Source organism: Tachypleus tridentatus, chromosome 4, assembly GCF_004210375.1.
Source record: "Tachypleus tridentatus isolate NWPU-2018 chromosome 4, ASM421037v1, whole genome shotgun sequence".
NCBI classification, from domain to species: domain Eukaryota; kingdom Metazoa; phylum Arthropoda; class Merostomata; order Xiphosura; family Limulidae; genus Tachypleus; species Tachypleus tridentatus.
Genome location: NC_134828.1, coordinates 35,947,238 through 35,971,105, shown reverse-complemented (window position 1 = coordinate 35,971,105; position 23,868 = coordinate 35,947,238). Strand labels below are relative to the sequence as shown.

General features: G+C 35.3%; 1 protein-coding gene across 6 annotated transcripts in view; it reads left to right on the top strand.

Annotated features, from left to right (window-relative positions):
* LOC143248835 (latrophilin Cirl-like) overlaps window positions 1–23,868 on the top strand; it is a 185,156-nt gene that overhangs the window by 95,367 nt on the left and 65,921 nt on the right. For 5 of the 6 annotated variants that reach the window (XM_076497664.1, XM_076497665.1, XM_076497661.1 and 2 more), the window contains exon 2: window positions 6,907–7,046. In XM_076497664.1, the coding sequence (XP_076353779.1) occupies window positions 6,962–7,046 (85 nt within the window). In that variant the 5' untranslated portion in view covers window positions 6,907–6,961. Of the gene's footprint in view, window positions 1–199; window positions 221–6,906; window positions 7,047–23,868 lie in introns of those variants that run through there. The other variant, XM_076497663.1, reaches the window with a different exon arrangement.

The following is a 23,868-nucleotide window of genomic DNA, read 5'->3' as shown; positions in this document are numbered from 1 at the left end:
GAGAAATGGTTATGGATTATCAATATTAAAGTATCGAACTTTGGGTGGAACGCGCTCGATTTTGTGACCAAATGCTATTGGTGGATCAACGTGAATAAACAGTGATAATGTATTCGTCTATAATTATGAAATAATCATTTGTTTTCCTGTTCACCAAGTCAAGTGTTAATCAGGTCATCACTTTATGAAGAGTTTTGTAATGTTCCCCAGAGGCTTAAGGGTAAGTCTGAGGGCTTATGATGTTAAAAATCAGTTTTCAATACTGGTGGTGGGCGTAGCACTGATAGCTCATTGTGTAACTTAACAACAGATCGACACACAACAATCGTTTCACAGAAAAGTTAAGATATATTGAGTGTAGAGATCATTTCACGTAACCTTTATTAACCCCTGAGAAACTCAGTTTGAACTCGTCGAACTTTCTATGTGCTCCTTCGCCTTTCGTTCGCTGTATTTTTTCTACATGAATACCCAGCCTAGTTCAAATAATTTTATAGTTGTAAGTTAAAATTAGAATGTTTTGTTGCTGAATTTACATTTCGAGACACAGGCGCCATTTTGAAATCTATAATAATTCTATGGTATAGCTAGAGTAGGTCATCCATTTCTATAGCTGGTATTTTATAAATCGTTATTTTAACTAGTGTTATTTTGTTTTCGGTCAGTTAGGTCAGAATCAGGGTCAGAACAAATATTCATCGTTCCACCTGCATTCTTTTGTTTCAAGTTTACATTTTCCTGCACTTATCTTAGTTTACTGAAGTAAAATGTTTCCGTTCACAACGTGTGTCAACAACTGTGGTAAGCATAACCAACCCATAGGTTGCTGTAACATCATCATTTGGGAACGCCCCTCGTGTTGTGTTGCAATAATTTTAGGTCATTTCCTATGAGTTACAACAAATTTGTGTTAATAGTTGTTACTACAATGTTAACTTTTTAAACACATGTTTTAATAACTTTGGTTCTTTATAACAAATACAACAAATTTAAAACATTAGCTTGTTAGCTCTTGTTTAAAAACGCATTTTAAATGAAAGTATCCTTTTACTGTAGTTTCTCAGATCGTCCCTTAAACACTTAACAATGAATATAATCTTTTACATAGCTTAATAATCCTGAGGTGATTTTTCTGAGCACCTTCAAACGTGTCTGACTTGAAAAATATACCTATATGCTGCTTAGAGTAACATTTTACCACTTTCACGCTGCGTTTGGTTTAAACAGCAATTATTTACTACAAACTAATAACTGTGAGGTAATATTTTTGAGAATTTCTATACTGTTCTGATTGTCACTGTTTTATACTCTCGAGAGTGTTTTTTATTAGTCACATGTTGTATCCAATTTCAATAGTACTATTTTATCGCTGCTCAATTTTTTGTTTTTTTCTAATTTCGTGCCAAGCTACACGAGGACTACCTGCGCTAGCTGTTCCTAATTTAGCGGTGCAAGACTAGAGGAAAGGCAACTAGTCATCACCAACCACCTCCAACTGTTGGGTTACTTTTCCACCAACTAATAGTGGGATTGACTGTACATTTTAATGCCCCCCACGGCTGAAAGGGCAAACATGTTTGGTGTGACGAACCCGTGACCCTCGGATTACGTGTCGAGCGCCTTAACCACCTGGCCATGCCGGGGCCTTCGCTGCTTAATAGTTCTTGGGAATGATATTTCTGATTACTCCTACGTGGTGTCTGATCTAAAGATTACACTCACAATATTTTGCGAATTATTTAATGATGCTTTACTGCTAATCTGACGTAGTATTTCATGTTTGTTAGTTACTTTTTTAGCTTCCAACTAAAGATATATTCTACTTTCGATCTGTAAGGTTTTTATAAGTGTTTATCTGTGTTTTCTGTTGAAAAAAAAACAACTTTTATAAACTTCAGGATATCGTCCCCGGTAGTACAGCGGTATGTCTACGGATTTACAACGCTAAAATCAGGGGTACGATTCCCCTCGGTGGGCTCAGCAGATAGTCCGATACACACACTCAGGGTATCGCAAAGTTTACGATAACATTAAATATTTTTTGTTCCGAGGGTTCGAATCTACGTCGCACCAAACATGCTCACCCTTTCATCCGTGGGGGTGTTATAAGCGACGATCAATCCCACTATTACTTGGTAAAAGAGTAGCCCAATAGTTGGCGGTATGTGGTTGATGACTAGCTGCCTTCCCTCTAGTCTTACACTGGTAAATTAGGGACGGCTAGCGCAGATAGCTCTCGCGTAGCTTAGCGTGAAATTAAAACATTAAAAAAAAATTAAAAATTAATACAATTGTCTTGTAAGAAGGTGTTTTTGCGGAACTACACAGGAAAAATAATCAGTGTAGTTCAGCGAAAGAAATGTGAACTCTGGGAGAGAAGAGTGTGAAACAGAAACTTCCATAACGTGTCTTTAGTGGATTCTAAAATATATTATTTCTGAATTATGTACGTCTTTATAGTAACTGATTATTAGAACTTATGAAACGCGTGTGAAAAAAAAACGAAACGTAAACAGCCGTGGTTTAATAAAACACATAATATTATTGGGTCACGTGACGGACGACTGGAACTATTTTTTGAAAAGGTCACGTTTAAAGACATTAAAAAACATAATACCCCTCTTGCCGGCGAGGCTTGCTAGACGGGATCTGTGTATGCAATGTTTGTTTGAATCTCCTTCGTTATCACACAGCTATCCTACAGTGAGCGTGTTTGTTCCCTATAAATTATTCTCAGAAACACCCTTGAAATTTGGAAGAAGAAAGTTTTTTCAAGACCGGTAATCTTATGAGGATATGCCGACATGGATAAAAAATACATTTTAAGTATGGAAACTACAGGGGAGCGCATCTTACTGTCTGTTGATGGTAATTTGAGCCTTGTTACCTCGTGAAGGTACGTCACACAAACCCAGCCTATCCGAGGAATGAATTTTACAGATTCTTCGTTCGTATACATACAAACATTTTATTGTTTGGAAGGGTGGTAAAAACTGAGAAATATTCCTAAGTCCAATGTTTCTTATTAAGAATTTTGAGATTCTAGATAGGAATGTTATTTTATGATACTGTGTTCATAATTTTAAAATTTTAATGGCTCTAATTTGCAAACATTTTATTTTGATATTTCTGGATAGAAATGCTATTTTATGATAATGTATCCATAATGTAAGAATGGATAGTTATAATTTGTAAGCCTATTTGATTTGATAGTTTTGTATAGGATAATATTCTATGATAATAATCTCTCAAAGAGACAGCGATAAGTTTTTGTTTGTTTGTTTTGGAATTTCTCACAAAGCTACACTAGGGCTATCTCTGCTAGACGTCCGTAATTTAGCAGTGTAAGACTAGAGGGAAAGTAGCTAGTCATCACCACCCACCGCCAACTCTTGGGCTACTCTTTTACCAACGAATAGTGGGATTGAACGTCACATTATAACGCCCCCACGGCTGAAAGGGAGAGCATATTTGGTGCGACGGGGATTCGAACCCGCCACCCTAAGATTACGAGTCGAACGCCTTAAACCACCTGACCATGCCGGGCCCCAGCGATAAGCCTAAGGATTTGCAATCCTAAAATCCAGTGTTCGCTTCCCGGCATTGAACACAACAGACAGGCCAATGTGATTATGGTCTTAAAAACCAACTAACCTACCTACGATTAATATATCCTAATTTTAGAATGTTAATATTCTAACTTGTAAATTTTATCGGATAATTTGGATTTGAATATAGTATTAATATAATATATCCGTAACTTCAGAAAGGTGATGGTTCTAGCTTGTATAGGAAACATTATTAAGACTTTTAAGAAAAGTGTTGTCTTTTTATTATATGATCGCCCAAGGGAAGCGTGAGCAGTTAACATCACCAGAAAATAAAAGGATGAAAGAGGAAAACACGAGTAATACACGTGCCTTTCGTTTCCTCCACCTAGCTTTTTAAGTTTAATTTTGCTTGTTTAACTTGTAAATTCGGCTGATTTTCTTAGGTATCACTTTCTAGAACTACACTTTGATGTATAGATTTGATACAAACGAGCTAGTGGAGTTTGATAACGTCTAATTCTAAGCTCACGAAGAAACGTGAGAGGGCGTGAGAGTTGGTTTTACGTTTCGCCCAGCTTTTAAAACTTTGTGGGTCAATTGAATTAAAACGGCGAGTAATTCTGTACGTTTCCACCCATGAAAATTAGAATCCAACGTGACTCTTTGAAACATTTCGATGGCAAACAAGTTTTTGTGACCTTTAGGGGTTGTTGTTTTTTTTTCAAACAACGGGTTTCATTCTTCGGTATTTGGCTACACAGCTGTCCATAAAATAAAACATCATTTTGTTGTGGTATAATCGTATTAGTAAGGCATTCAGTGTTTATAATTAAATCTCTCTATTGAACAATGTTAACATTAAATACTTCGAAGTATTCACGTTGCGATTGCTAATATGCAATAATAAATAACTTAGAGACAGCTCGGGGGAGAATATATGCATTTAAAAAAAGAAAGAAGAAAAGCATAACAGTAAAATCTATTAGGGGGTTTTGCACATGTGCTTAGTATTCTAATGATTTTATTATTCTAGTCAAATGGTAACAAAGATCTAGAGGCATCACTAAGCGCTGGTACAAGGGGCCTGTATTTCATTTTGACAGTGCACCGAATCCCCAGTTGGTGTATTGAAAAATTATAATAAAAAAATATATGAACGATGTCGTACTGAATGCCGAATATGGGCCCGAACTTCGAATCTTTTAAGCACCTAGCGATTCTTCTGGAAGTATAATAGTTTCGTTGATCTGAGATGAAATTACAAACTTGTGTGTGTTTGTGTTTTTCTTATAGCAAAGCCACATCGGGCTATCTGCTCAGCCCACCGAGGGGAATCGAACCCCTGATTTTAGCGTTGTAAATCCGGAGACATACCGCTGAACTAGCGGGGGCCACAAATTTGTATTACCTTGTATTTCGGAACGGCTGGTATGGGTATTAACACTTATTGATAAGCAGAGTTAACCTGAATGTGACTTAGGAAGGTCGAAACGTTGTTCTCTGCTTATAAATAAAAGTGTTAATACTCATACCAGCCATTCCGAGATACATTTTTATTTCAACTGGGTTTCTCGTCATCAAGAATTAGCATAGCCTTTAGATCTATTGCTTTTTTACGTTATTTGTTATACAATTGGTAACTAAATTAATAAGTCCAAAGTCTGAAACATAAAAACAAGAACCACACTTAAATAACCACTTACACTTAAATCCCTATCTAGAAGTTTTTAAAATCAGCATCTACACCGAAATTCCTGTCTAGGGATTTTTGGGAACAACATCTACACTGATAAATTACCCGTTACACAGAAGTTTCCTTAAACGTAAAAAGTACACAATAAACGTTACTAAAGATTGTCAAATTACCAGGTCAGAGACTCCTGAGGCTCAGGTATAGCCGTCCTGGTTTTACCCAACACCGAACCCAATCACGAGATTGACTATCATTCTTATAATGCACGTAGAGCAAAAAGAACAGAGCTTATTCAGCGATGTCGTAAAACGAACTTTGAACCTTCAGTCCCCAGAGTCCCCAGACCAGAATATGAAACACTAACCCATTGTGTTTAATGCATAGAAGAAAACTGAACATTTTATCGGTAAAATAAGTGTACAATGATAACAAATGTTATAACACTTTGTAACTATATTATTGTATGTGTGTTCGTTTAGAGCATAGCCACATTGGGCTATCTGCTGAGTCCACCAAGGGGAATCGAACCCCTGATTTTAGCATTGTAAATCAGAAGACTTATCGCTGTACCAGCGGGGGACATATTGTTGTAGAAACGTTATTTTTTTTTACATAATTCCTTACTGCAAATAAACTGTCTCAGTGTTTGCATTTCAATTTCAACGTATTTCCTGTGATGTCATACAGCCTCAATTTGTTTTTACCTAACACAACTATTGACTTGTTAAATACTTGACACTACCCTTTAACCTATAAAGGCCCATCAGCTACACACCTAAACTTCCCCTTAGTATTTTGACCCATGATAACCTAGAACTAACGTTTTGGGTATTTACAAGCGGAAATGTGGGAACAGTTTCACCCGAAGGTGGGAACTTCTCGTTGACACGAGAAACTGGTTTATTGGCTTTTTAAATTTACAGAAAAACCTTCACCATTTTCTCTTCTGACTTTGAAGTGTTTCGTCTGTCAGTCAAAAGAATCAATATTTTTTCTTCATGTATTTGTAACTCAAACTTTTTAACTAAGTTAAAAATGTATTTGTGTTGTTCGTTCAATTGATTTTCCATGAACCAACTACCTAAAAAAACAACAAAAAATGCTTAACCTTCACGTAATTATAAAACAAATATACTATGAGTAGAATTACCATAGTAACAGTAGCTATTTTAAGGGAAGTTCCCATAAATTTGTTATTTATTGTGGAAAAAAAATAAACAGAGTAACACAGGTTTGAGCCTCTGGTGGCCAAAATTTTAGCGTGTCCGGAACCGGACAGTAAGTCAGAAGTTTTGTGTTCCGCGACCCCTTGTCGCATAAACATGCTTCAAAGTTAGGAGATTTTGGTACATTATAACAGTGACGGTTATAATTTCTACATACACCTAATAGAAATAAAACAAACAAAAGGATATCAAAACTGTGTTTATAACGTTTATGCATCAATAAACATTTCCAGTATCGCATGTATTGTAATTGCCAGCTCTAATATTACTGGTCACCGTAACGCTATTATCATTAACTTGCATTACTAAGCAACAGCCGCGTTGCTATGTTTATTTCACGAGAATAGTTTATTCAGGTTCAGTCTTTAGTGAAATAGTAAACATCATTAATTAAACAGTAAACATTATTAATTTGTCGTTTCTTCTTTTGTTGCAGGTTTTTCTTAGCGTTTTCACACTGGTTGAGTGCTACTCCAGTGAACTGTAGTGACATGGTTTCTTGCCGCCGACAGTTTTGGAAGACTATAGTCCTCATCATAGGAGGACTGATGATAGAAGTGTGTGCTGGAAGAGGAGGTAAGATAAGTCAGTAGAAACTATGATAATGTTAACGTTATTAAAGTTAATCAAGAAAGAGTTTTACTTGTTCGTTTGGGAGATGAACGCTTGTTAATTTTACGAATGGGACATTCGCGACTGGTAAAACAAACACTATGAGCATGTTGTGTACTGAACATCAATGAAAAACCTTACCTAAGTCTGACTAAAATGTAACCAATGGTCTTAAACGATTGCGTTTTGAGCTGAGCTTCGTGGCTCACGCAGCATCTTTCAGGTCGTTGATTCACTTCTTATTTTTTGGATTTTTTAAAATATTCTGCATTATGTGATATTATATATATATATATATATTTTGTGTAATACACTTCACATTAGTTTTTAATTAACGATTTTTTTACCCACATTTCATGGATATTCCTGACTTGACGCAAGTAAAATTGTAAATTAGACATCCGAATATACCAACCTGCATATAGAGGAGCCTCGCTTTTAATAGTAAATGTTTGTATAGAGATTAGTACAAAAGTTTGTTGCCCTACACTTAAAGTTTTATACACGGATAGAATTTGACTTGAAACACCAAAACTCAATAATTCTTTGTCAGTTTGTGTTTAGTATGTTTGCATACGTTTAACATGAACTCGTACATTGATGTAAAGCTGATGGAAATGAAAATATTTCGTTTACGTTTCAGTAACTGTACTTTAAGTTTATAAAATAAAATACATGTTTGCTGTCTTTTTGTGTTAGCCATGTTTTGTTCTTTCTTATTGGGCAGAGTGAGGTTAGTGCTCAGTGTATCACGACTGTAAGTCCTAAGAATGGTGGCTCGCTTCCGTTCCCGCTCATTTCCTTTTTTCGGTATTTAGGTTTTTATGTGGATCTGAAAGGGTGAAATGCAATCTTGACCTCTTCCTCCGAAGTTTGTGGTTTTCTTACAACTATTAGATGTTGAACACAACATAAAAAGGGGTATTGCTTTCACAAGTTCATGTATAAATTCAATAGTCCTATCAGAGCCATGCCATTCTTGTTTATACATTCATAATTAGCGTTGAGGCACACTCGCTATACATGTGTATTCTATATATTACAATGCTTTCATGTTTCTTCCATTATTTTAGGTGTATTTTCATAAATATCCATTTAATACACTATATTATAACACAACGATATGATGTATTAAGTAGGTGGCACATTGATGAACTTATAGTACGTGTTTCAGGGTTTATTTTGTTTTGAATTTCGCGCAAAGCTACACGAGGGCAATCTGTGCTAGCCGTCTCTAATTTTGCAGTGTAAAACTAGAGGGAAGGCAGCTAGTCATCACAACCCACCGCCAACTTTTGGGCTACTTTTTTTTACCAATGAATAGTGGGATTGACCGTAAAATTATTTGTTTACTTACCCCCCCCCCTGCGTCCTATACACCGAAAAATACCGTACTTTCTTTAAATTTGTCTTTAACAGTATTTGTATTTTTGGTATGTTTATTTTTATTCGTTTCTTAGAACAATATTTTTTGATGTTATTTAGTAAGAGTTGTAAATGTGTGGTCGTTATTGTTGGTGTTTCGGAATTCTTTCAAATAGCTATATCGTCTGCGAATTGTAAAGTGAAACTGTAATTTTGGTCGTTTAACGGCACGTCTCTTACATCCGTGATGAAGATATGGGGATAATTACCCCACCTTGAGAAACCCCTACGTCAGGAGTAAAATACTCCGAGTAGGTGCCTTCAACATTTACCCGAATATAGCAGCGAACTATTCCTAGCGGTGGTTTTATCTCTAACATTCGGAACCTTAGACTTGAGTGCTAGATTGTATCAAAAGCCTTCTTAAAATCATGTACGCAGACGATTGTACATTTTCTTTTGTTTAGGTTATCTATTACTGTTTCGGTTAATCGAACTAAATGATCTATAGTTTGCTGAAATTTTCTAAAACCGTTTCGTACTTCCGCTAATTTGGAATTGTGTTCCAGGTGAAGATTTAGTCTTTGACTTATTATTTTCTGTTTCCTCTCTCTCTCTGTATGGGTATTTGGGTATTGATGTCCATCTACCCAGGAGGGTAAGGTTTCGATAACCTCTTCCTCCTTCCTTGAAATTTTGGTTTTACAACTGTCAAGTGTATTTATATATGGTACACGAGGGCCAGAGTAACCCGCACTCACTCAGACCCCTTTTAGGGCAATGTCCATTCACAATCTACACATACACTTGGGGCAAATAAATTAATTCTCTTATAGTTTCACAGATTATTTGCACTTTCATTAGTTAAGTATTAACTATAACACGTTTACATAAAAACCCGTTTGAATATTTAGTAATTAATCCCTAAACTAATGTGGAGTCTAGTTTATAGGTGGCCTTTTATTTATTTAGAAAATATATATTCACTGGGGAAAGGTGCTTAGGCTTATCCTCATCATGCATACAGTACCTGTCAAGTTTGCTTACTAGTTCATTTTTTCTCCAATTTTTGTCATAATAGATTATTGTACTATGTAGGAGTCTATCTGCTGTTGTTGTTCTGTTTACTTTATAAGCTGTTGTGAGTGGTGTATTTTGTATTGTTTGTAGTTTCGTTTGAAGTAGTTTTTTGCTTACTTTTATCCATGCAGGAGCTGCATAGTTAATGACAGGTCTAATGTATGTCTTATATATTTTTATGATGTTGTCTGCTGTAGCTCTACTGTTTTTGCCAGTTAGACTCCTAGCATAGTTTGTTCTTCGCCAAATTTTTGTTCTAATATTATTTATGTGGTTTACCCACGTTAGTTTTGAATCGAATCTAAGTCTTAAAACTTTTGCAGATGTAGCAGTCTGAAGTAGTTTTCCATTCATATAGATCTGTGGTTGTGCTTTATTATGTTTAGTTAACTTAGTGAATACTACTAGTTGTGTTTATTTTGATTCTATATTTTTGACAATATTCACTTATTCTGTTTAATTGTGGTTGTATGTTTGTGGCTTGCTATTGGTGGTGTTGGTGCACATTTCCAGATTGCTACATCGTCTGCGAACTGTAAGGAGTATCCATTATTTGGATATTTTAGAGGCATATTATTCACGTACATGATGAATAGGATAGGGCCAACCATCCCTCCTTGAGGGACACCAGTTTTTGGAGTGAAACTCTCAGAGAAGGTCCCTTCAACATTTACTCTACATGATTTGTTTTCCAGAAAGTTTGACAGCCAGCGAATAGTTCCCCGCGGTAGTTCCATTTCTTGCATTCGGAACCGGAGATCGTTGGGCCATACAGTGTCGAATGCCTTCCCAATACCGAGAAAGCAAGCGACAAAGCGACAATGCATTCTCGTATATTAAAACTATCAACAACTGCTTCGGTTAATCTAAGTGGTCTGTTGTTTGTCTGAATTTTCTGAAACAGTTTTGTTCTTCTGGTAATTTTGATGTTGTCTCCAGGAATGTGGTGAGTTTGTTGCCGATTATTCTCTCAAGTATTTTGTCTACACAGCTAGTCAGGCTGATTCGTTGGTATCTATTTGGGTTAGTGGCTGGCTTTCCTTCTTTATGGAACATTAATAAATTTGCATGCTTCCAATAAACCGGGATATATCCAGAATATAATGATAAATTAAAAATTGCTGTGAGATGTTCAGATAATTTCGGAGTGCCTTTTTTTTAAAGAAGAATGGCTTGTATACCATCTTCTCTTGGTAATTTATTTTTGGTGTTTGTTATTGTGTCTATGAGTTCTTGTGCTGAAATTGTGTTTTGTAAGCTTTCTGTTTCCGCCAAGATTTGTTTGTCTCTTGAATTTCGCGCAAAGCTACACTAGGGCTATCTACGCTTGCCGTCCCTAATTTAGCTGTGTAAGACTAGAGGGCTGGCAGCTAGTCATCACCACCCACCGCCAACTCTTGGGTTACTCTTTTATCAACGAATAGTGGGGTTGACCTTAACATTATAACAGCCCCACGGCTGATAGGGTCAAGAATGTGTGGTCTGACGGGGATTCGAACCCGTAATCCTCAGATGACGAATATAACCACCTAGCTCCGCGAAGACAAGCCCTTCGTTTTATTGCAATGCGTTTACTATAAATTGACGGTAAATCCCACTGTTCTATAAAACAGGAATAACTAGCTAGCATAGAAGTTGGCTCTATCCACTAGCTGTCTTCTCTATCGTCTGTTATTTATTTATAAAATAAGTATTATGCATTAAAAAAGTTTAGTTTATGGCTAGAAGTTTGATATTCTTTAAAAATAAAAATACCTAAAAAATCGTTACTACTTTAACTATGATTTTTAGGTTTTATAAAAATCTGTCAAGTCATCTGCTCTCCCCAAACTATAAGATACATCACAAGCCTAGTAATGTTATTGTGGAATATCTTAGTTTTCATTGAATTAAGTACCTATATAAATATGGCTATTGTATGCCCATGTAACTATTTCACATCGTGTTGAGGGATGTTTACCAAAATTTACATGGAGGTTCATTAAGTGCAAGGGGGTATGTAAGTTTCAATTTTGCGTTTTGCGATTTTTATGGTCGTTTTCGCGTTTTTAACCGCTACTTCTTTGATAGATTATCATCACATTTGGGATTAAGGTTTTTTGGGAAGCTCATGAATAGATACACGCGCATTTTCAGGTTTTTATTTTGCGGTTTCTATGGGTGTTTTTTACTACTACTCCACCAAAGTTGATGGATCTTCACCAAAGTTGGCATGAAGGTTTGTTGGATCCATGAAAAGATACGTGTCAATTTACGGTTTACATTTTGTGTTTTGCAGTTTTTTGTTTTTTTCTTACCATTACATATAAAGGAAGAACTTTTCATATCCTAAGATAACGGCCCGGCATAGCCAGGTGGATAAGGCACTCGACTCATAATCTTAGGGTCGTGGGTTCAAATTCCTGTCACACCACACATGCTTGCCTTTTCAGCCGTGGGAACATTATATTGTGACGGTCAATCCCACTATTCGTTGGTAAAAGAGTAGCCAAGAGTTGGTGGTGGGTGATGATGACTAGCTGCCTTCCCTCTAGTCTTACACTGCTAAATTAGAAACGGCTAGCGCAGATAGCTCTCGTGTAGCTTTACGCGAAACTAGAAACAAACAAACCAAACCTGAGATAACCTTTCATTAATCATGAATTTACATAAGTTCCGTTCAGAGAAAGGGTACTTTAACTGGTTGGGAATAAAATTTCAAATATAACCACGAATTTCAATGAAAAATGAATTAAAATTGAGATTAATAAGTCATTACGAGTTAAGTTCTGAAACAGCTTTCCCATTCGGAATGTTTCATTGATGTTGCTATACATATTTCTCATAAATGTTAAATGACATTTACAAAATTACTATATTTTCAATTCACTCACCCTAGCGGTATTTTAATGAACTTTATAATTTTTGCTTTCACTCACGAATTGCTAGTAATCATGAATAAAAAATATCGTTGTTTTTTTTTAAATCCGTTTAAAACATACAAGTGGTTCTAACACCTTGAGAATCTTTCCTGGTCTCAGCTCTTAACTTTTCCATTTTCTTTTTGCATGCTTTTATTTTTTTCCATTTCCATATGTTTATCTCTTTACTTCATAACACACGTATTATTTTTTCCATTTCCATATGTTTATCTCTTTACTTCATAACACACGTATTATTTTTTCCCATTTCCATATGTTTATCTCTTTACTTCATAATACACGTATTATTTTTTCCATTTCCATATGTTTGTCTCTTTACTTCATAACACACGTATTATTTTTTTCCATTTCCATATGTTTATCTCTTTACTTCATAACACACGTATTATTTTTTCCATTTCCATATGTTTATCTCTTTACTTCATAACACACGTATTATTTTTTCCCATTTCCATATGTTTATCTCTTTACTTCATAATACACGTATTATTTTTTCCATTTCCATATGTTTATCTCTTTACTTCATAACACACGTATTATTTTTTTCCATTTCCATATGTTTATCTCTTTACTTCATAACACACGTATTATTTTTTCCCATTTCCATATGTTTATCTCTTTACTTCATAATACACGTATTATTTTTTCCATTTCCATATGTTTGTCTCTTTACTTCATAACACACGTATTATTTTTTTCCATTTCCATATGTTTATCTCTTTACTTCATAACACACGTATTATTTTTTTCCATTTCCATATGTTTATCTCTTTACTTCATAACACACGTATTATTTTTTCCCATTTCCATATGTTTATCCCTTTACTTCATAACACACGTATTATTTTTTTCCATTTCCATATGTTTATCTCTTTACTTCATAACACACGTATTATTTTTTTCCATTTCCATATGTTTATCTCTTTACTTCATACACGTATGTATGTGGGTGGTAATTTCACAAATTGAATTTCATTATATTTAATCCTCTCCTTCTCAACCACAAGTGAGCTGAAGAAGGTGGCTCCACCACCTCAAGCGCCTTAGGCTTATCTCTTAATCATTTCAAGTCGTGTAATACCAGCCAATATGATGCAACGGTCTGTGTTTATTATTTGTAGTTATAACAGCGCCACAGTAAGGTTGTAACAATACAAGTGGTACCAGTACCATGAAAATCCTTTCTGGTCTTGGTCCTTAATCCTTCCTTTTCACGCCTATTAGTGTTTTGGCATAAATTGTGTCGCTGCTGGTGTTAGTAGCACGTGGATTATCTTCTTCTTATATTTTCTTTACGTCGACTTAGATGTTGTTGTTTTTATTATTATTATTATTCTTTCTATGCAGGGTCGAAAATAACAAGGAGAGGGTGGTCTCGGGTGCCAAAACTAAGATGGATATTTAAAAATATCGTTGGGGTAAGAAGAGGTAATAGCGTCTAAAGTAATAGCTATAGTGAACATGAGTAGCACACATTAATACTCTATACCTAAGTGATTAATTGGCACAACTGAAATAATATTACCACAAAATTCTATCATAAACTAGTGCTATTTGAGATAAGGTAGTTGTGCCAGTAACCAGATCAAGAAGAGATACTATTTGATTCTGACTGGTGTGTAGCCAGAATGTGCTTCAGACAGTTCTAAATTATTGCTTATTGATTAAAATGTAATATTCAAACCAGAAATGCTCAATATGAAACAAACTCTTGAGTCAGTAATATCTAACAGGGATGTTTAGGACACCATTGGATGTTAGCCAAAGATAACCAAAACTGCTAGGTATCAAATGTGAACTAAGAGCAAAACCTTGTTAACTGCTCCACACACTGAAAAAACGACTAAGTTGAGCTAAAGAGCAACTGTTTACATTTCTCCGCCTTCCCACTTTAACCTTGAATTGTCTTTCCGCCCTTTTCGTTGGTTAATGAATAGGATCAATTTTGACGGACCAGTTAGAAGCGTCCACGTACTTACGTTTCAGCGAATCGCACGCTCGTTTGTATACTTTAATAATTCCGGACAAAAAATAAAAAATATATATTATCGCGCTATCAAGTCGTTAGTTGGTTTTTAAAGCAGTGTCTTGAGACTCAAAACTGTGTCTTATTCCAACATACATTGACGAGCATCTATTAAAACAAACAAAGCCGTCAGAAGAGTAATTGTCTAAGACCTAGCAGTATCGGTTTTCTACAAATACTTTATTTTTAGAAGCTTTTGATGAACTATTGTAATATTAATCAAAGGTATTTGGTTTATTTGATGTTAAGCACAGAGCTACACAAGGGTCTATCTGTGCTCTGCCCACCACGGGTATCGAAACCTGATTTCTAGCGTCATAAGTCTGCAGAAATATTGCTGTGTCACTAGAGTGCAAATGAAGAGTCATATGTACATTACATTCTCAAGTCATGAACTTCCTGACTTCATAAAACATTTACAAGTATACAAAGCATAATTCATAATTTGAATTTACAAAAAATATTAAAAACGTTTCTTGATTTCATGATGTAAATACTTCGTGTAGCTATCCATCGTTACTCTAGGCCCGGCATGGCCTGGTGGTTAAGGCACTCGACTCATAATCCGAGGGTTGCGGGTTCGAATCCCCGTCGCACCAAACATGCTTGCCTTTTCAGCCGTGAGCGCGTTATAATGTTATGGTCAATCCCATTATTTGTTGGTAAAAGAGTAGCCCAAGATTTGGCGGTGGGTGGTGATAACTAGCTGCCTTTCCTCTAAGTCTTACACTGCTAAATTAGGGACGAGTAGCGCAGATAGCCCACGTCTAGCTTTGCGCGAAATTCAGAACAAACCAAACCATCATTACTCAACCTATCCAATGAGTCATCTACCAGTCTATCAAGCATTCCACATATCTGTGTATCTAGTCTTAACCAAGTTTCATTATCATTTAAATATCCTTTGTCCATCAAACATTTGTTTATTTAAACAAATAATTTGAGAAAGTTTTGCTTACAGTTTCTTCATATACACGCGAACGTGTTCAATGTTGATGATAAGAGTGCTTTCGTTCGTCATGATCGTGACTCATTTAGTAACTGAAATAACTGTTCAATAAACGAGGGAAGTTAACCATCTTTCTCAACATTTCTAAAAAGTGTATTAGTTACCACTTGCTCCGCAGCTCAACGCAGTAAGGAGTTTCAAATGCCTGGTTAACGATATTGGGTTTTCAAACGTATCTACACCTGTTTAGTAGGAGATACAGCTTTTATACACAAAACGACATGCTGACGACATGTGTTTTTAAGACACATTAATATTGTCGGCCTATTTACAAGCTAAGTCACGCTAAGAACGTCTGCTACGGACTTACATATTTAATTAAAATGAATGACTCAGAGTGCAATAAGTTAACTCTGATTTTTTGTGTTTTACAGTTGACATGAGATTTAAAAAAAGACTCATTTGTAACAGTAATGATAAATTCCTTCTGTCAGTGGGATTTGGGCTTCAATATGATTGCCACCAGAGGCCGTGCCTGATAGTATGCACGCCTGCTGGGGTAACTTCGTTTATTATGGTATGAATGATGACCCTCAAGCTTCAACTCACCAAACCTTGCGGATATTTGAGCAGATGTTCCTTGAGCAATTTATTGTAAAATATTTAGCAATTATATATATATATATATATGTAGAACTAAGAAACAATTCTTGAAACTTCTCAAAATAACATTGTAACATTACCTTTAAGTTATATGATAAAAGTATATATATGTATGTATACGTGTAAAACCACAATAACCATAAAAGTGAAACGCCATATTGAGCATTAAGATGTTTTTAAAAATGTTGACCGTAGGCTAAACAAAAGTACTTCAGTTGGAAATGGTAATAATTCATTCATTTGTTTATAATTTATTCATTTTTCATAGGTTTGTTTATTTGTAATAACTTAGAGCCATAATTACTTGTTCATTAATATTTTTAAGCTGATGAACAAGTAATTATATATATATATATATACCGAGGGCTATCACCGCTAGCCGTCCCTAGTTTAACAGTGTAAGACTAGAGGGAAGGCAGCTAGGTGTTTAGAGCGCTCGAGTTGTAATTTGAGGGTAGCAGGTTCGAATCTCCGTCACACCAAACATGTTCGCCCTTTCAGCCGTGGGGGTGTTATAATGTTCGGTAACGCACACTATTCTTTGGTAAAAGAGTAGCCCAAGAGTTGGTAGTGTGTGGTGATGATTAGCTGCCTTCCCTCTAGTCTTACACTGCTAAATTAGGGACGGCTAGCGCAGATAGCTCTCGTGTAGCTTTGCGCGATATTCAAAAGAAACCAAACCACTAAATATACATTTTCAACACGCATAATAAGTATTCAGTTATGCTATTATTAAAAATGACAGATTGGGTTAAGGGATCTACTTAAAATTTCCATATTAAACATACCAGTTTTGATAAAATAGAGAAAAGTTTCAGTTTATTAAACAGACAGACATTTGAAGGTAGTTTTACTTGTATTCATAATTTTATTTATATTAAAAGCTAAACAAAGATTTAAAAATGTTATTAACGTTTAATAACTTGAGCTGTTTTACTATTTAGACAAACATTTGAGATTTTCGTAAAATTTATATCACATAAACGGCGGCGTCTGAAGGTATTTCCTCACCCCGACCCCATGGTTCAAACAACCAGTTGTTTCTAACAAGGAAACGAGAAGATATCAGTTTGCAAAAACAAATGAAACCTAATTTTACTCACTAGGGGACAGTAACTGGTAATATATCCCACTGTCTCAAATAGTTTTTTATATAAATAACTTAAATTTTGATTCGTATCCCTTTTACCTAGTCTTTTTTTGTGAAACTTTGGAATTTTTAGCTTTTGAACTATATTTGTACACATGTATAAATACTTATACCTATTTTTATACGTTCATGGTTTAACGGAAATCTGGAGGTTTTTATAACGCTAAAATTTAAGGATCAATCCTTATGATGGGCATAGCACAAATAGCCTATTATGCAGCTATGTGCTTATCCATCTTTAAAAGCTACTAGCAAAACGTTTGTCATTATTTTGCATTTTTAAAAGGGTAATTACATATGTTCTTTTATGTTATACCTTTAACATGTCAACCTATTCTGTTCATTCGATAAACAGTTGATTTAGATTTACTGTTGGTTGATATTTATTTTATTAACTTGCAACAGCAAAGGCCAATGAAATTTATCGAAATATTTGTGAGCTGTGCATCAATGTCTGGAGGCTTTACTGGCTAAGTACAGCTGAAAGATTCATAGTTATTACGTACCACTAAAGTCATTAGGACTGCAGAGGAAATCTAATGACATGTCTGAATTGTACGATAATTTGTAACCGTTTCTTTAAGCAATGGTTGTATAAACCTTATTTTTTCTTTGTACAATTTCCTGCTAGTAGCCACCGGTTTCAAAGACTTCTTAGTCTGAAGGGGGGACATCCTTTCATCTGTATGACGAGATAAGCTATATGAAAAATTGAACCGGTGTGAATCGCAGAGGTGGGTTTTTCATGCTATAGGGTTTTACTTCATCTGTTTCTAGGGGAGGCAGTGTCGGGTTGTTTTTAATACCAAGCAAGAGAAATGGACGGTGGTGCTGTGTAAGTTATGTACTTTCATCTTATAATTTTTATTAAGTGCAGGGCCATTATATAACGTCTCTGTGTCATCATTTGTTTATTTTTCGTCTGGAAGTTACAATCCAACGTGCAGGTTGGACTTTCAATTACTTTATTATCTTTCCCCCCTCCTTTCTCTCCATTGTTAAGTTTAATTTGTGCAACCCACAATTCTTCAACTTCCGTTGGGGTGAAGAATGCAATTTGATAGCCACCCAATATCATCTTAACAACAAATGATAAGCTAAGATCACTTCTACCGTTATGTCAATAAACTGTGTTTATTTAAAAAAACAAAAACACGTACAGTGTTTAGTCTATTTTACTGTTTGTTTGCTATTAAACACAAAGCTTCAGAATCGATTATTGCATTGTAAACTATGAGAAGTATCGTTGAGCCTCCTGATGGGGGGCTGTTTTATTGGAAATGTCGCCAGCCGAACTCATGTATGAAACGACGTTATGTTTAACAAGGTGAATATTGTACATTTTTATGGATATCTAGCCATATTTATATACTAATTTGCTTTTATACCATTCATTATCAATGTGGTTCATATACTGTTACATTGTGCTAGTGCCTTTGAAATATGTAATGTAAATAACTCATAAAGAAATTGGCTGAGATACATAAGAAAAACCCAAAATTAATTGATCGGATAAACTGCAACATTTTTGTTAAATTATTTTTAAATTATTTAAGAAATTTAATTAAATCTTATAGAATTACCAATATTATTAAGGTAATTAGCTAAATTAATTAATTAAAATTATGAAATTCAAACAAATTATTGTTTACCTTTCTTTGGATATTTTAGTGAGTTTAAAAAAGGATAAACTGGAAACTGATATTTGTCGCAAAAACATTGTTACACTAAATCTAAAAAATAACTACTTTTTTTACCCTTATGTGGATAGAATACTAAAATTATTTTGTAAACAGGATCGTATAAACAGTGAGTTATTAATTAAACACATAGCAGTAGAAAGAAGTTTTAATAATGATATTGTTAATAGATCTATACAAAGAAACAGGAATATAAATATTAAGTTAAAATCATTTACTGAAAAAAGTGAAAAATAATAATAAATAAATGAAAAAATAATGTTTGGTATTATTATTTATACCAGATTTATCCAATCAAATACAAAACAATTAAAAACAAATAGTTTTCCGATATATAAACCGATAAACAAAGTTAGCCAAATTCTTAATGCAGTTAATTATCAAACTGATTTAATGGAAAACTTTAGTAAATATGTAAAATATCGTATGAATATGAATTAGTTTACGCAGAACAAAATAGAAGAAATTTAAAATTCAGAACTAATGAACACAAAAAAATGTTAAAAACAATAATATTACTATTTTACCTTTAGCATAACACATAAGTGAAACTAAACACACAATTTGACAGGGATAAAAAATTAAATAAGGGTGATGGGCCTGGTGGAAATGTCAGTAGATAGCGTGAAATTCTTTAATGTTCAAATTGGTCTTCTGGTAATTGTATAAATAAGGGTTATCTGTTGCAAAACATGACACTCCTGAGAATGAAGTATTGATATACGTCAAATCGTGTAGAGTGTATCAAACTACTTTCCAGACATACCGAGTTTTTTTACTGATTTTAATTTTATATCGTAAATTATTAGAATTTTGCTGTAATATTGAGACTTGATACTGTATAGTTTCTAGAACTGTGCATAAAATAATCGTGAGTTTTTACATTGAACATTACACAGGTGCCAAAGAATTTTAAAAATGTAAACATCTGTGGCACTTCTTGTATTTTTTAAATCTAAACTGAAACGGAAGCTGTGGATGGATTGTGAAATCACTAGCACGTTACGACATCTCATCAACTTAGTACCTAGCAATCAGTTATGAAGACCGAATAACAGCCACAAAATCATCTTTTAGTATTAAACTGTTATCATTCCCTTAAACTAAATTTAAAAAAATATAAAACGAGTCTTAAAGAAAGGGGAATCATTATGTGTCTGCTGCACTGCATTTTAAAACATTTGTTTCTTAGTAACGTTTTCCAAATAAGCCGTTATTTATTATTCCTATTAGTTTTTATTTTCATGCTATTATACTTCTAGTGAGTGAATGATACTGATACTGAGAAAAACTCGCTAAATATTATTCAGTTGATAATAATGAGTAGTGGCGTTCTCTAGCGGCAATTACTGACTAAACTTATTTATAGTCAACAGAACCAAGCGAATAAAAACATTTTAACAAAGGATTGAAAAAGGAATGATTTAATGAAACTCGGATAAATGCTAAAAATGACAAAAGTACCTCAAACTAAAAACATTTTAAATACAAAATAAAAGCTTGAGTGATACAAATGTTAATGTATATATATATACATTTTTCTGCAGTCTCAGGACTAACTTGGTTTTCAAACGTAACTAACTATTCATGGTCTAAGAATGATTTCTTCTGTTTCAATGTTCGTCACTAAAGATTTGTTTGCGAACCAAACTATAGTAACTGTAATGAGTCTTTTCTTTTTAAACACATGATCTGAATATAAAATAAATAGCATCTTAAGGGATCTAAAATGTCGCATAACAGGTTTGACAGGCTGGTGAATTTAAAGATTAACATCTCAGAATTATTGCTTTAAAATCTGTTTGTAGACACTACTACAAACAGAAATAGAGAAACACTCTTGGTATACAATATGTATATAACAGAAGGACATTTTCAAATAAATCTCTTAATAAAGAATCTATAAGAAAAAGAAACATAGAAACTTAATACAGAGTAAATAAAAACCAGTTTTGCTTATGCTTTTGCGAAATCACACCTAAAGCTGCTCGAAGGCTGTCTGTGAAAGCCGTTCCAATTTTAGAAATGATAGATTAGAAGGAAAACAGCCAGTCAACACCATCCAGTACCAACTTTGGGGTTGAATAAAGAGTAACGAAAAGTGAGATTTTACCATAATATTATAACGCCCCAAAAACTGAAAGGACGAGCATGTTTGATGACAGGATTCAAGCACGTGACCCACAGATAGCGATTCCAGAACCCTAATCACTTGAAACAGATGTGCTTAAAACTACAAGTTAGGGATCATTATGCGAAGTTAACCCTTGTGTGGCTTTGTCGCAAACTTCTAAACAATTTTGTTTTGTTTGTTTGTTTTGGAATTTCGCACAAAGCTACTCGAGGGCTATCTGTGCTAGCCATCCCTAATTTAGCAGTGTAAGACTAGAGGGAAGGCAGCTAGCCATCACCACCCACCGCCAACTCTTGGGCTACTCTTTTACCAACGAATAGCGGGATTGACCGTCACATTATACACTCCCACGGCTGGGAGGGCGAGCATGTTGAGCGCGACGCGGGCGCGAACCCGCGACCCTCGGATTACAAGTCGCACGCCTTACTTCTAAACAAAATAAACAGTTTATTATATGAAACATTATCATTGTTCCATATTTTCCACGTTCTTTTGGTTTTTGTTTTTTGTGTATTATATATATTGACCAGTAAATATGAAACGTAAACTAATCACGTTGCTAAAGACTTAGCTATGACGTCCCATCATAATGTCCAAACACTGGTGTCCCGTGCTCGGCATGGGATTCACTCGTCACTCGATTCGCAATCTGAGGGTCGTGACTTCGATTCCCCGTCACACTAAACATGCTCGCTCTTTCAGCCATGCAGACGTTATAATGGTATGGTCAACCGCACTCTTTGTTGGTAAAAAAGAAGTCCCAAGAGTTGGCGGTGAAGAGAATGATTAGCTGCCCTCCCTCTAGTCTTACACTGCTATATTATGGACGGCTAGTGCAGATAGCCCTTGTGTAGCTTTGCACAAAATTCAAAACAAACATAACTATGAATAAATCATCTTTATTATGATATTGTGAATGTTTTAACTCGTCGACCGTCGATCATCCTAGTACCAAGTAGTAGAATTAGTTACAATCTGACGGAATTTTTGTGTGTGTTTGTTTGTTTTGTGTTAAGCATGATGTTACACGATAGGCTGGCTATCTGTGTCCTGTCCATTACAGCTACCGAGACTTGATTTCTAGCTTTATAAGTACACAATCGGAGTCACTGGAAGGCTCAAATGTGTCTCAATAATTTGTTGTACAAACACTATAGAAAAGAGTACTTGAAAAAACGACGGGGATTCATGCAAATCCTTCAGTTGTGATTTCATGTTTAAAACAGAATGACCTGGTGGCGGTATTGTACGAGCTCCACTAAATTTAGAGTTGTAAGATTAACCATACATTTGTACCAGTATCTCTAAACTTAACTAACTCGGTAGGTCAAAACGTATATTAATTTTTAAAATGGTTAACGTTCCTAAAAAGAAAAAGATAAAATGGAAAGGCTTTTATGAGTACTAAAAGGGAATATAATCAATTTTTTTTCTCAACATCAAGAGAACTTATTTATCCATAGTAACACCTGCATTTTCCTCAGTAGTAACTGCAAATAGCAAATATTTACAGATAACGTAATACGTTTAAAACAATACTGGTGATGGTTGGTTGTCTGCATACATAAATTTGGCCAAGACTTAAGAAGACAGCCGGATCCGCGCAGAACAAGTTCTCGTCTTGCATGGCCGGCCCTTGTGTACCTAATAGCCCTATTCCTTGTAGCAGCTGTCAGTTTGGACCCCGACGAGGCCGAACGACTACAGCTAGCAGCATAACCATTTTTCTGTAGAGAAAGCTTGTCTCTCTTGACGGCCCTTCTCCAGGTTAGGAGCCTCACGCGCTCCCCATGTCGGCCATTAGTAACCTTAGGAACCCATCCCCGTCGGTAGACTGGAGTGTTCACCTTTAACAGTTTGCCGAAACTTTTCACTTCACTCAACTGTTTGTTTTATTTAGTTTCACTTTGTAGCGACAATCGCCAAGTCAGCAAGTCGGGCGTCACGACGGGTGCCTTCACACAGTACATTAACGATCAGGCTACAAATTTGTATTCGACACGTGTAACCTTACCTTACAATGGCGGTACCCCATGTGTTTTTTGTTTTTGTTTTCTTTAAAGTATGAAACACTATTTGTGTCAATGAACTTAAAACAACAGGTTGGTGTTTCTTTAACATAACAACTGCATCATCCTCTTTAGCTGAAAACTAGGAACCATGATTAATTTCCACATGGGTTTCTACCCTTTTCAAACTACCTAATTTACGGTCCTGTCGACGGCAGCCCAGAATTTGCGTGCAGGCATTCCTGTTTACTTGTTCTTAAACGTAGCACCTAATTTAGGTCTATCCAATTATGAATTTCTCATAACCACCCATTCCGTGACCTTCTTTTCAAGTTAGTTTCCTTGCGTTAATTCAATAACAAACAAGAATAATTAACAATGGAGTTCGACACTTTGTTTTTCTTCCGTTTCTTTATTTTAGAGGCCCGGCATGGCCAGGTGGTTAAGGCACTTGACTCGTAACCTGAGGGTCGCGGGTTCGGATCTCAGTCGCACCAAACATGCTCGCCCTTTCAGCCGTGGGGGCGTTATAAAGTCACAGTCAATCCCACTATTCGTTGGTAAAGGAGTAGCCTAAGAGTTTGCGGTGGGTTGTGATGACTAGCTGCCTTCCCTCTAGTCTTACACTGCTAAATTAGAGACGACTAGCGCAGATTGCCCTTGTGTACCTTCGTGCGAAATTCAAATCATACACTTTATTTTAAACTTGCGAGAAATGGAAAACTTGTAAAAAAATGTGCTTGAAAGCACGTGCAATATATTTGATACTTGAGAGATAACGCGCATTTT